The following is a 13921-nucleotide window of genomic DNA, read 5'->3' on the forward strand; positions in this document are numbered from 1 at the left end:
CACATGACGTGTGACGGAGGGAGTACTTATCTTTTTGTGTGAATCCAGTTTATAGAAATAGATTACGTGAGACGATTTTAAAGTATATATCGCATGTTATACGATGATGACTAGTAATCCTCTTATAATGAATAACTAGTGAAATGATCTGTGGAATCACCGGTTGTTTAAACGAAACAATTTAAAGCGAAACAATTTAATGATATATTTTAGGTATTAAGTGAATTTAAACGCTAAAGTCATTTAGTTTAATGACCCGGCGGATTCCGACTAAGAAACTTCTCGTTGTTTTTACAGACACATTGATGTACTTAACTTGGTCGGAATAAATGAACTACATATATCTTCAAATTTTCATCACAATTACTATTTTCCTTATCATAAAAGCCTACATAGAACCTTTTATTGAGACGTGTATTTCGCATACATATATAACATAATTAATCTCGTAAAGAGAACTCATATTTGAATTTGAATAATAATATAATAATAATTAATAATTAATGACATCACTTTAAGGACTTAGATTTTTTTCTTTTTCTTTTTAATTTTTTCTTAACAAAGGAATTAGCCTAATAATGACATCATCGTTATAGCATTTTAATAGAAACTATTAAATAAATAAAATAAATTCCATTAGTACCTGAGCCGTTAGACTGTAAAACTTTATTTCCGAGTAGCATGCCTACACGGCTATATATCTTGCCTTGCATATATTCGTACTTTCGTAGTAGTTGCTTTTATTTTATATAGTTATTATGTTAAATTAATTACATCCATATCCATATATTTATATTTATTAAACCATATAAGAGGAAACAAATCCAATTCCATGATCTCAGAAAATGGGTCGAAATTCCTACCTTCAGTTCTACAGTAACATCCACACAAGATTATGCAGCAAAATTGATTACGAACACCCTGCTAATTCAATCAAAAGGTCTCACAGGTTGAAATACAATCATCATCTGAGTAGAGAAACTATAACAATTAATCATAATCATAAGACTCCTTAAAAGGTAGTAACAATAATAACTAACATAAAGGTTAAGGAGCTAATAAACGAAAACTTAATTATAAACATCTACACAATCTAAAAGATTCTCCTACATGCTTAGTAAAGCACCGGAAACAGCGTGATTAGCCTTTCCCTAGTTCTATTTTCTTCTCTAATTAGGTATACACACAAACACTATTATTGGATGCTCCGACGACACAACGCTGCTTTCATATGCATTGAAACTCCTTTCAGGCATTGTTTGCGTTTCCTGCAAAATATCAGATAACAAAGTTGACATTATTAGTAGACGAAACAAGAATCAAAATATACACATACAGCCCTTAAACCTCTATTATGATATTTTATTCATTGCATATGGTAAGAAGTATATACAGTTTCCGATACATTTTGGTACAAACATATCAAATGACTATACTCGGCATTCTATATTTCAGTACAATTACCTAAATAGTAACATTTGTATTAAAAGTATTATTTTGAACAATATGCTAATATTCATATGATACATACCTTTTGGAGTAACCTTGATTTGGCTTCTTGGAGTAGAATGTGAAGCAGCAGGTAATTTTGAGATGGTCATAGAAGTTTGTAGACCTTCTAATAACTGTAAGCAAATAATTTAGTTATTCTTTTAATCTAAAAGAAATTTCAAATGGATTAAACAATATATCAAGCCACACACGGAACGAGTCACGGGCGCGGAGCGGTTCAAACAGGTTCAAAGTCACCAAGAAATTTAATTTTAATGTGTCCCTAATATAGATATAAATAAAACCTTTTGGTTCATTTTGATTAGTAGTATTGTTTCATGAACTAATTATTTATCAAAGACGGATAAAAAACATTCTTCGGTTTTGGACACCACAACTTGATGTAGAACAAAATACTCACCCTTGATGTCGGCTGCATTTTACGATTTGATCTTCGTGGCTCCACAACTTCAGGAAGTGATTTTTCAACTTTAGCTGCAATTCCACCTGTGGGTGCAAATTTTCGTTTGTTTAATCGCTCGGGTTTAGCGGAAACTCCTTTTTGAGGCTCTTCAGGAACTGATGAAGAAGCTAAATCGGACTGTCCTGGTGCATTCTCAGATTTGGAAGAACCGATCTCCTGTTTTTGATGACCCGATTGGTTCTCACCATCACTAACAGAATCCATGCTCATTTTATTTGAGTTATTTTCACGAGTTCTAGATTTAGGTAACGTCAAAGGTCTAGCAGTGGATATTGGCGGTCGTCTAGACTTGACCAGTCTTGATTTGGTTTCAGCAGCTTGTTTCTCAATTGGGTCACTTCTAGAGTTGTTTTTCCACCCACGTGATCCTGGTGCTTGAGGGATCAGATATTTAGTAAACTTGACTGAATCATGTGAGGGGTTCTTTTTGTTGCTGACATCAGCAACATAATGTCTGCTAACGTCCATAAATTTCTGTTTCTTTCCAGGTTCAGGAACACCAAAAACTACCCGTGTACTTTCCTTTTGCAAGCCACTCTTTACTGTTTTAGACGAAGAAGCAACTTTCTTATTGTCTCTAGTGGTACCAACACTAAATACAGTTTCATGGTTGGATAAAGATAGCGTGTTTGATTCTGCTTGTTTCCTCGGGTCAACATGGTCATTGATTTCTGATGATCCCAGGTTCTTTTTACTCGTTACGACTGGACTTCCCAATTTCAATCGCTTTTCTTGTGGTGAATCGCCCTGCAAGCAGATGAAAATTAGCCTAGAGGAGCAAAAAAAAAAAACACCCCTTTGTGGCCACGGAGGTTTAACCATGACGGCTCCAGGCAACCCGCAAAATAGGTGGCCGCCCTGGGATTAGTCAGCTCACAAAGTGAGTCGGGGCACCCAGGTTAGTAAAAAAGTTTAGCCTCGACAGCACACATAACAAAGCATATACCATCATATATATATAAACAGAGGTAAAAAAATGGGTAACAGGTCAAAATTAGTTGATTTTTATTTAGGTTGAAACAGGCAAGTTGGGTTGACCTGAAACACTTTTTCTTGGAGTATTATTACTTTTTATACAAGACTCAATTCCGCCAACGTGGAGTATAGGGGAGGTGAGGTGTAGACAGTTTCGGCCCATTTGACTATTTGCTTTATAAACTAAATTATACGTAAATACACTTGATAGTGTATTTGCTTTATAACTACATTTGACCTACTAAGGATAATATATAACCCAAAAGTAATGAGATCAGAACTACAATAATTTAAATTATATTATAATTTATCTGACCTGGGAAGAGAGGAGTTTATTAGATGCATGGCATTCAATCCACTTGCCATCCTTCCAGACGAGAGTTGGGCGAACAAACCATGATCGAACGACTGATGTCTCTCCTTGAGCTACAAAAATGGAAAAACAGTAAGAAATAAGCTAGACAATATAAAATGAGAAATGAAAATAAGTATGAACACAAGAGATGGTGGCATTTTTAATGTATTTATGGGTAAATGGATCGAATTGGCTTACATGTAATTTCTGAGAAGTCAAACTGGTCAAATAAAAATATAAAAGTGAAAATAGAAATAAGATAAATGTGTCAAGTTTGTCTAACGGGTCAAAATTTATCAAAAATGTAACATGCATCCAAAATGCAATTACCTCAAGTGTATACAAATTCTCGTTTGTTTTTCTAATAAAAAACCCTTTTGAAAAAATTAAATGTGTCGATGGGCCGACTGTACTCCTTTGACCCGGTGCTCAACTTATACATACCTACCAGCACTGCGAAATCAAACTATACAATATATACCTGGAAATTGAACAGTTAAAGATGTAACATCAATTTTGTTCGTCTCCAAGACCACTCCTTCACGCCAGCTGCAGTATTATCAAGTAAACAGGATATTATATGCTCAAGATTCAATGCGTCCAATAGAAAATAAACATAAGCAATAACTTTGGCGTATATAATCGTTCCCGGAAATAAGTATATCACGTAATCAGTACATTTATAACCGTACCATTGAAAACATTAGAATATTACTGAAATCATAATTTTTGTTTTCCCGCTTTCATATTTAACAAAATTATTTACAAAAAAAAGGTAAGTAGTCAGGTATCAAAATTAGCCCAACTGATACAAAAAATGATCCAATAACCCATTACCGAACACATATGAACCGCCCATTTTCCCATGTTTATCATTCTCTGTTTTTTTAAAGAAACGTACTGGTCTTGCATCCACACATCGACTCGATCTCCACTAGACCACAAAAAATATGTTGAATCTGTCCTACGTCTTTTTCTGGTTCCTTCAAGGCGCATGGCAGTCAGAGGGTGGGCGACGCGTATCTTAGGTACCTCAGTGCCCTCAACTTCAAGTGGAACCCATTCTGTTAATTTCGCTGAACATAAATATAGAATAATTATTATCAATTGTTTTGTAAGGTCAATTGTGAAATTAATATCGAGACAGGCACGCTGACAAACTACAGCACAAATTACCATCATCTGATTGGAGTTCTGTGTAGGAAACAAGGGCCTTTCCATCCTTTAAATCCAATACTTTAGCACCAAACCAAGCACCAATAATTTTATCATCTTTGTAAACCTATAACAAAATTAATTGACCTTATAAGAATGCAAGCAAAACCCAAATGAAATAACCATGCATGAAATGTAGAAGAGGCAAAATTTCAAAACATTTATGCATGAAATGAACAATTTGATGAAACAGATCAGATAGGTTGAAAAGGTTCAAATGGTTTAGAAGTTGTCCAACGTGTAACTTTAACGCTTCAAGCCAAATAATAAAATCAGTTAAGATACTTAAGAAACTAAACACATATAGATTTTTATTGAAACAAAGTTGCCTTTGTAACCGTATTCATCACATTATTTTTACTCAAAAAAATGTTTGCAAGTCAACCCAGCCAGTTAGCTAACTTGCCTGCCCTGACCATTTTGCCACCTTAGGGTAAAAAACACAAAAGAATGAAATAACAGGACAATTTGGCCAATCTTTCAGTAGCACCAGTATGTTACCTCAACAAGACAACCTTCCTTGATATTATATTCATTCAATGTGTCCGAAGATGATTTAGACTCGGTTTGACCAGCATCAAAAGCACCAGCCGATGCAATCTCTGATTCAAGTACAGCACCAATAGATTTTGACATTTCAGGATCTTTACGAACCCTAGGCTTTCTTTTATCTTTCCCATAGTTTGTAAGGGGTACAGTAATGTCATCATACGCGTTTCCTGATGAACCACGTTCCATAAGCGAATTTTCTTTTTCAGAGACTTTAGTGGTAGAGTCAACACTCTTTTTCTCAGTACCATTAGAATTTCCTTCAGCCAAAAAAGGCTGTTGCTTTGATGCTAATCGGGGAGTCTTCCAGTAACCCTCAGGACCAGCTTCAACCAAATCTTTCAACGACATTGGTTCACTCATTGCAACAATTTTTCCTGCTTCAGATACTGCTTCAGCTGCCATCTCAGCAGCTTTCAAGATAGCTTTATCAAGTACCATACTGCTTTGACTTTTATTTGATAAAGAAACGTTGACCATTGACTTCGCTTGGTCAGCAATATCTGATGCAATTTTAGCAGCAGCTGCAGCCACTTTAGCAACATTAGCAGCTGCAGCTATAGATACAGCTGAAGAGACTAATTTTGCTTCATCATCGGGACTATATTTACATTGTTTTTCCAGCTGGATCCATACCTCGTTGCATTGACTTATTGCATTAGCAGCGTGCTTATAAGCCTCCTCTTCTTGTTTCTTTGACTCCTCAACTTTGGTCAAAGTCTCTTCTGACATTACAACTTTCTCCACATTAGGAAGATTAAGAGTGGGCGATAAAGGAGTAGCCTTATTCCTTTTTCTGCCTTTTGAATTACTGGAAGGCTCGGGTGATGATGCAGGAACCGAATTCTGAACCATTTTTATATCTGAAACACCCGATTCTTTGACCGGGGTCACTGTTACTGGCTCGGTTACATGTAATTGGGGGAAATGGGGGATTGGGTTAAAACCGGGAATTGGAGAAGCGGCTAGCCATTGACCAGTAAAGGGTCCCTGAGATAACCAAGACGGGTTAAGAGCACTATAATTCGGCATCGGTGAATTTTGATAAGGATTCAAAGGAGAAGTTTGTAGATGATAATCGGGACGGGCTGTTTTTGGCATGCCGCTAGACTGCAAATTATTAAAATCGGTGGACACGTTCCAAAGGGACGATGAAGGGGGAATCATTGGAGTAATAGTTTGTGGGGTACCCTGTTTGGCTGCTGCTCCAATAGGTGAAGACGGTATTTTATTTTGGGGAGAAGGAAGTTTAATTCTTTGATCAGTTTTGTTACCTGCATTTTTCAAGATTGGAAAGTTCTTACTAAAGACTAAAAAATGTCAGTTTTAGTAATACTCTAAAGAAACAATCATTACTCAGGTAGAACAGATTGATTATGGTCGACCCAAAACACTAATTTGTACAGAATTTAAATTTCAAAAAATGATGTGCATCAGGTATGATTGGAAATACATCAAATTTAAAATAATATATATTAATGAATAAAAGATACATCCTAGGCTATATTTTCAATTTGTGACCATTTGTCAGGTTTCTTTTTAGCTAATGCAATCAGTTTGAAATGTCAAAAGCTAAACATGACCCAAATCAACCCATTTGTAAACCAAATGGGTAAAACCTTTATTTAAAATCATGAATGACCTGATTGTGGTTGCACTGGGATATTAGATTTCGTCTGTGATTTCTGGACATGAAGTCTTTCTAAACAAGCACGCCAAACACCTTCCCATGTACGTCCACCATCTGTATGAAACACAAGACATCAAAACGAGGTTTCTAAATCAATATGCAACGTGACTAACTTTACTTTACTGACCAGACTGCCCAAATGCAGCAATCATATGAGGCTCTTCGGGTGGAGACCCTGATCTGCAACCAACAACATCGTCAATGTTTCATTTTGGCACATTCAAAACAATACTACAAGTGACTATTAGACATTTACTGCTTGAAAAGAACGCTACATGATCAATTCTGGTTCCAAATAGCAGTCTTTTTATAAAGTTGAACACCATTATTTCATTTCCCCTACAGCAATTCGACAACTAAGATGGGATAAACTAAATACATATTCCTTTGTGCGATGGGTATCCTTGTAAAATGTAGCAGGGGTAACAATAAATAAGTTTTATCAGGAGAAAAAATACGTTGATGCGACAATAAGTCAAAGCAAGTGATTTTAGATTACTTATTATGTCTCTATTGAGACAAAAATGTAAACAAATTTGACATCTTCGTGTACTTGTATTTATAAACTGCTTTTACATACATGAAATGATAGAGAGTACTCACATCAATGATCCGTAGACTAATATTTGGGCACGCAATTGCAGTTGTTGATTATCAGTAAACTGCTGTCGAGATATAGATGTCGAATTATTCAGATCTGGAAGCTTTATTGACGGAAGAACAACACCGGGTTTTGCAACATTTTCATGGGACTTAATCCCTTCAAAATAAGCAGCATGACCAATTGCAGGATGTGTTAATGACACAGGTGTGAATTTTCCTTTTAATGAATCCCTTGACGGAGTTATTTCCTTTGATTGGTTACTTTTCTTGGCATTTTCCTTCACGGTTGACTTTCGTCTAGGTTTACGCTCAGATTTCCCTTTGACTCCTTTTTGAGAGGTCAAAACACTAGGATTCTGAGGACTGAGAGGCACTTCAATCAACTTCGTAGCATCCAATTGGCTACTACTAGAATCTTTTGATGGTCCATCGGTAATCTAAACAGTTTACAAACCATGTTCCAATTATGAATGACATTATTAGAGATGACAAGATGCGTGGGTTGAGTAACAATTCATAGGTTCGGTAAAATGGAACAATTTCAAAGCAGGTGGGCCAGGTTATGTATGACAATAAAAACAATGTTATTACACAAATAATGTGAATCTTTGGAGAAAATGATTCGGGAGATCGTGCACATTCATATTAAACTTTGAATGACATTCAGGTTTCAGCCTATTTAACACGTTCCCTGTTTAGCCAAGTCTTTTATTTGCCAACACAAACACAGCGTAATTCGCAAATTGACCCGTTCTAGTAAGTGATTTGAAATGGTCACCTTTGCGTCACATAATCAGATGAGATATGAAAGTACAGCGATATAAGCATGATGTTAAAATACCTCATGGTTAGAAACTTGAAATGTAGGATATGATTGAAAACTCTTGCCAGGTTGTCCATGAATAGCATCTTTATTGACCTCAAAAGTAAAGTTCTTTTCTTCTTGGGTAGCTTTACCTACTTCATTTCTTCCAGCATCAATAATCTTAGAAGGCAGAGAACTATCAAGTGTGACACCCTTTGTAGGCTCTTGTTTGTCATTAGCATTGATTTCAGATGGACTAGCTGCATCAGAAAAAGTTTGTTAGACAATAATTACTTTGCATCTTTGAGCTTGAAATAGTAATAATAAGAAGCTTAGGTGATTGGATCAGTCATCAAAAAAGACATTTTGTGAATAAAAGAAACTTTTTGTGAAAGTGATGTAAAAGTTCCTCTAACTAGCTTGAATCATCAGCTTATTACAGCTAGTATGAAACTGTTTTAACCCCAAATATAAGATAATTAGAAGCTGCATTTCTATATCCAGACATTGACAATTCACATTTGCAATCAAATAACTTGTTCAAAAATGCAAACCCAGATATAATGTGATGCATGTATGATATATTTTCCCAGCTGAACATAATATTTTGATAAATCAAGTACCTTCTATAACCAATTCCCCCGGGTTCTGTAGCCCTCCTGTTTGAAAATTGTTGCCTCTTTCTAGAGCATCAGTATTAGTCTCGGGATTTTGTTCAATCCGGCTTGCATCACAAGTTTCAACTGGTGTTACACAGTGATCATCGATCCCGTGTGCAACTTTTTCATCAATAGCATGAGAGGCTTCCTTTTCAACTAAAGAAGCTGGATTATCTGAAACCGAAACAACCGCATTTTCAACTTGTAGAATCTCATTTGGGGAATTTTCCTCACGCCGAAATCCAACTTCCGCTTCTTTGTTACCCTGATGCACTAAACTCACCCCAAAAATAGGTGATTTTGGCTGGTCATCGGTTTCAGCAGTAGCATGACCATCAGACGTATCATGGAATGACCTCTTAGCAGATTCGGTAATGGCAACTGATGATGAAAAGAAAGACGAGTCAGCTAAAAACTTGAAATGAGCTGATACAGTTTTTTTTTTTTTTTTTAAATCTAAAGAATCGAATGATTATATGTAGCTAAAAAGGAAGCGGGTTCAAATGGGTTAAGAGTTGCCGGAAGTGGTTTCAAAGCAAAAGAACCACGGCGATGCACCTTTGTCTAAAGCTTCGAATGAAACTTCATATCCGAAACGCAGGAACGATCTGACTAACCGACCGTTCCGACGCGCCCTTGACCTATCTTGATTAAGACCGAAACCTATCTAATCGAAAGTGGGGTCTAGTTTAAGCTGTCAAACAAATGGCCTGGAAAGAATAACCACTAGTAGGGATATAGATGGAGTCTCGCTCAGTAGAAATTCTGACCTTGTCTGGTGATAGTCGACCAATTATTCTCTTCAAAATTCATATTCATATTATTATTATATTGGCATTGTATAATTGCAATCACAATTAACACCTTAGCTATTTACAAAAGGAAATTAGATATAATAATAATAATAAAATACTGGTCAGCCCAACCCAATCTAGAGCCTCTCAGCCCCTACTAAATGACTAGTTTTCACGTGCTACCCAATCCACCCATCTTGACACTTCTATAGACATATAACAAACAAGCCTAGATAGTGTTATCATCATAATTATAATGTACCTTGTTCATTCGGAACAGGCATCTCAGGCTCAAGATTATAAGGTATCACCTTATTCTCTTGTTCCACAACTAAAGATGGTTCAACATTTTTTTGGGTATCAAGGCCCTGAACAACCTCAATGTCCATCTCACCACTTTCTACACGTAAGCTTGCATTCTCTTTTTCATTTGCAGAAACAACTTGTGCACCTGTAGCAGTTTCAGCCGACGGTTCTTCCGTAGATTCAACGTTTGCAACAAAAGAAAGAGACTTTTTCTTCTCCCCAGGTCCATCCTCAAAACTCATGCTATTGTCTTCGTTTTGATTACTTTGTGCTGCTGCACCACCGGAGACGTTATTTGACAAATTACTAGCATCAACAGAAACAGTCTGAGAGTTTTCTTCGATCTTTAACTTGTCATTTTCAGCACCAACATTTTCTGAAGATCCTAAATTGTCAACCATGGAATCATTTACCATATGCTCGGCCTCCTTTTGAACTACAACATCAGATGTGCTCTCCACTTTTTCCTCCAAAATAGATGAATCATGCTTCGCATTAAGAGCTACTGAATTCACTCCACCAGATATGTCTTGATTCAAATCAGGATCCATAACTTCAGTTACACTACTGGGCTCATTACAGTTATCCAGACTTTCAATTTTTGTTTCTTTCACGACTTTCTCTTCTTGTCCAACTGATTTTACAAGCATTTCAACTGATTCTGAAGATGTTGCTTCAATCCATACACTATTACGTCTCGATTCCACGGTACTTGAATTAAAATCTATATCGTTATTTCCCCGTGAATATTGCTCGATCCACTGGTTGTCCTCTTGATTATCGATACCAAGAATAATGTCGTTTTCAGCCAAACTATTAAAATTTAGGTGTGTGCGGATGCTATCATCAAAGTCAAATTTGGGAAGAGCGTATGGACGCAAAACAGGGGAAACTTTGGAGCACCCTTCGATAGCTAATTGATGATTTTTTCCTTGTAAATCATCGTTATCATAGTCCATTGGTATATCCCTATGGTAAATATGAAGCATGTCAGAAGTAGTGTCCCTTATTTGATGAAAATTATAAGCTAAAAAAACTCATATCCACATTGTCATCATCAAGAAACCTAAATAAAACTCAAGTTGACTTGACCCGATTATATAGTAGGATAATTACGTGTGTGCAGTTATTTACAAACACAAAGGGGCAAATTGTGAATGGCACGAACTCGATAAGGCTACCTAGATCAAAGCCAGGTATTATTTGTTTAAGCTTGACCCGATGGTCTACTTGAGTAGCTCATGACATGTGTAGTATATCATATATCATAACCACACTGGCTTGCCTGAGTGGCCACTGAGTTCCCGGATGAAGCACACCACCCGGGTTCGACCGGTTTGAATCATGGCAAAGCCGTTTCGTTCAAAAAGGGGGAGTGTGACCAGAGGGTGCGCCTTGTGCGCAATTCACCCGGTACCAGGTCTCACGCTAGGTCTCACGCTCAGGGGCTTGATTACCCGAGCTTTAAACTATATGGGGAGTCAATGTACTCGTTACTAGGGGGGTTTACTCACTAATCCAAAAAATATATTATATATCATAATATCATAATTATAAAAATAAATAAATATTAAAATGAATATAGCAGCTCGTATGTACCAAAAAAGCAACTTACCAAATACAGTTTCATAAGTACATGATAGAATACAATCGTAATCTTAATAAACTATATCTACAAAAAATTTTAACTGAAAGTTCAACAGAGGTATACAATATACAATAAATAAAATAAATGAAAAATAGAAATGAAAGTAAGCTACCTCCCTCCATTCGGTGAACAAATCCAGACCGTTGGATCAAACTAAACCTAATTATTGTTGCACTGTTAGCTGCAGCAACCTCCTCTTTCAAGACCTACAGTAATTAGAGAAAACGAGCCCTAATTCTTACACACGCAGACACAGCGACGCAAGAAATAAACACAAACTTTGCACGTGCTAATCACGTGACTCTTGAACTTGATCTTTATCGTGAATTGAAAATTGAATATGTATGAAGAATAAGAAGAAGATAAGTGAGAGAAAGTAAGCGAGAGATTTGAATGTATAAGACGGCAGGTAGACTGGTAGAGAAGAGAATAAAGGGACAGAATTGGTATTCCGAAGAAAGTGCAGGGGTAAAAGGGTAACTCTCAGGTTTGTGTTTAGGCAAGTCATACACGTGGTGTGATGTTAATGGTTTCAAGGGACATGAGGGCCTTTTTCTCTAGTTTTTTTTCTTTAGGAATAAAAACAAAAATTCACATGGGTATGGGGGTGTTTGATTATTTATTTGAATTTAAATTTGAATTTGAATGATGATTCACTAATAGCTCAGTGTTGAAAAAAGGGGATTACACGGAGTTTAAACGGTGATTAATCAGATTTGTAACTTTTCCGTCTCAATTAACGAAATTCTCTTCAAAAACGGTCAAAAACGGTTAATCGGGTCAACGGTTGTTTAATCAGGTCTAACACCGACTAATCTGGTCAAACTCCGATCAATCGGGTTAAAGATGATTGCTGTATTCAGATCGTATGATAACGTACCTTCAAGATCGATTCCACTTGTTCATGTTCGTTTGATTTTGTTGAATAAAATCGATGAAAGTGCTCCGTATGTATTGGTAATAGGTACACAAGAAGTGAAAATAAAGAAAAGGTTAAAAGAAGTGAAACATGTTCTTTATATACATTGTTAAATTTTTTCTTCCATTATTCTATTACTCGTATTATTTTCCATATTATCTTGTATTCAGTAAAATCACTTATAATTTTCAATTAACAAACAAATACGTTTATATTTATTCATTATCTTTATATTTTAAGATGTTTTGTGATTGAAATATTTATTTTTTAAAGACTTATGTTTAATATATTTTTAATACATTTGTACTTAAAAGGCCACATTGGTCAACATCCGATTAATCCCCGTTTAATCCCCGAATTACTGATTAATCCTTCTAAAGTCCCGACCGATTGTAATGACCCGCACTTTTTCGATCAATTTATACTTATAAGATTAATATTTACATAAATTAAACCTTACCAACATGATAAGCAATCCAAATTGTTGAGACTTATGTTTTTGAAATGAGTTTTACACAACGTTTGACCGTCTAGTTTGACCGATGATATCATGAAATATACAATATATGATAATTATACGTTTGTGTATATATATGTATATATACATATTTAACATGATCCAAGAATGTTTTAATATCTCATTTTGTATTAATAACAATAAGTTATAAGTATATTTTGAAACTACTAACTTAAGTTTTCAAAACGATAACCATACGTAACGTTATTTGACATAAATACTTATGACCTATAATGTTTATACATATATCGTATAAGTAATGTATTTAATCACTTTTTAAGGACTTAAATACATAAAACAATATAAGTGTATTCACAAAAGATAGCTATATTTGAATTCTCATTCCATTTTTCACAAAATTTCTATACGTATATCTAGAGTACATGCACTCGTATCATATCTAGCTTCTATACGTATTTACTATTGGTATATACACATCAAATCACCACCAACCATCCCTTGTTCAATGCCTTATGTATAAGGTAACTACTTTTGTTATCTAGTATGACAATTTCACATGATTAAAAGATTTTTTCACAAAATTACAAACTTATACACCTTTTACATCACCATTTATACTCCATCCATTTTCAATTTTTGATTCATTTTTACCTCAAACCTCTAGCTAAAAACACACACACTTTTAAGAGTCTTAAACTCCATAACCATTCAGCTAATATCCATGAAGATCTAGCCATAAAAACATCACTTAATCACCATAAGAAAACTCTTACAAAAACACTTCAAGAATCCTTCCAAGAACACAAACTTACTTACAATCTTTCATCCAATTCCATCACCCTTTTGGTTCTAGGTTCTTACTCCTCTTTTACAGCAATCTTGTCCAAGTAACTTGAGGTAGTAACTTTGTTCATAACCTTATTCGATTCATATATATATAGCTATCTTAT

The 13921-nt window shown here is 35.4% G+C and overlaps 1 protein-coding gene across 1 annotated transcript; it reads right to left on the reverse strand.

The window, feature by feature from the left end:
* Positions 1 to 1056: 1056 nt before the first annotated feature.
* On the reverse strand, positions 1057 to 11919 carry LOC139852128 (protein SWOLLEN 1). The gene is made up of 15 exons (XM_071841353.1): positions 11687 to 11919; positions 9883 to 10895; positions 8791 to 9207; positions 8204 to 8427; positions 7363 to 7799; positions 6887 to 6939; positions 6712 to 6813; positions 5022 to 6343; positions 4482 to 4587; positions 4207 to 4381; positions 3787 to 3854; positions 3267 to 3376; positions 1913 to 2722; positions 1532 to 1625; positions 1057 to 1268 (listed from the first exon to the last, which is right to left on the reverse strand). Exons 2-15 carry the CDS (start codon positions 10883 to 10885, stop codon positions 1249 to 1251), a joined length of 4941 nt encoding a protein of 1646 aa, XP_071697454.1. The 5' UTR covers positions 10886 to 10895; positions 11687 to 11919; the 3' UTR covers positions 1057 to 1248.
* Between the last annotated feature and the right edge of the window lie 2002 nt (positions 11920 to 13921).

The sequence above is a fragment of the Rutidosis leptorrhynchoides genome, chromosome 6, assembly GCF_046630445.1.
Source record: "Rutidosis leptorrhynchoides isolate AG116_Rl617_1_P2 chromosome 6, CSIRO_AGI_Rlap_v1, whole genome shotgun sequence".
NCBI lineage: Eukaryota > Viridiplantae > Streptophyta > Magnoliopsida > Asterales > Asteraceae > Rutidosis > Rutidosis leptorrhynchoides.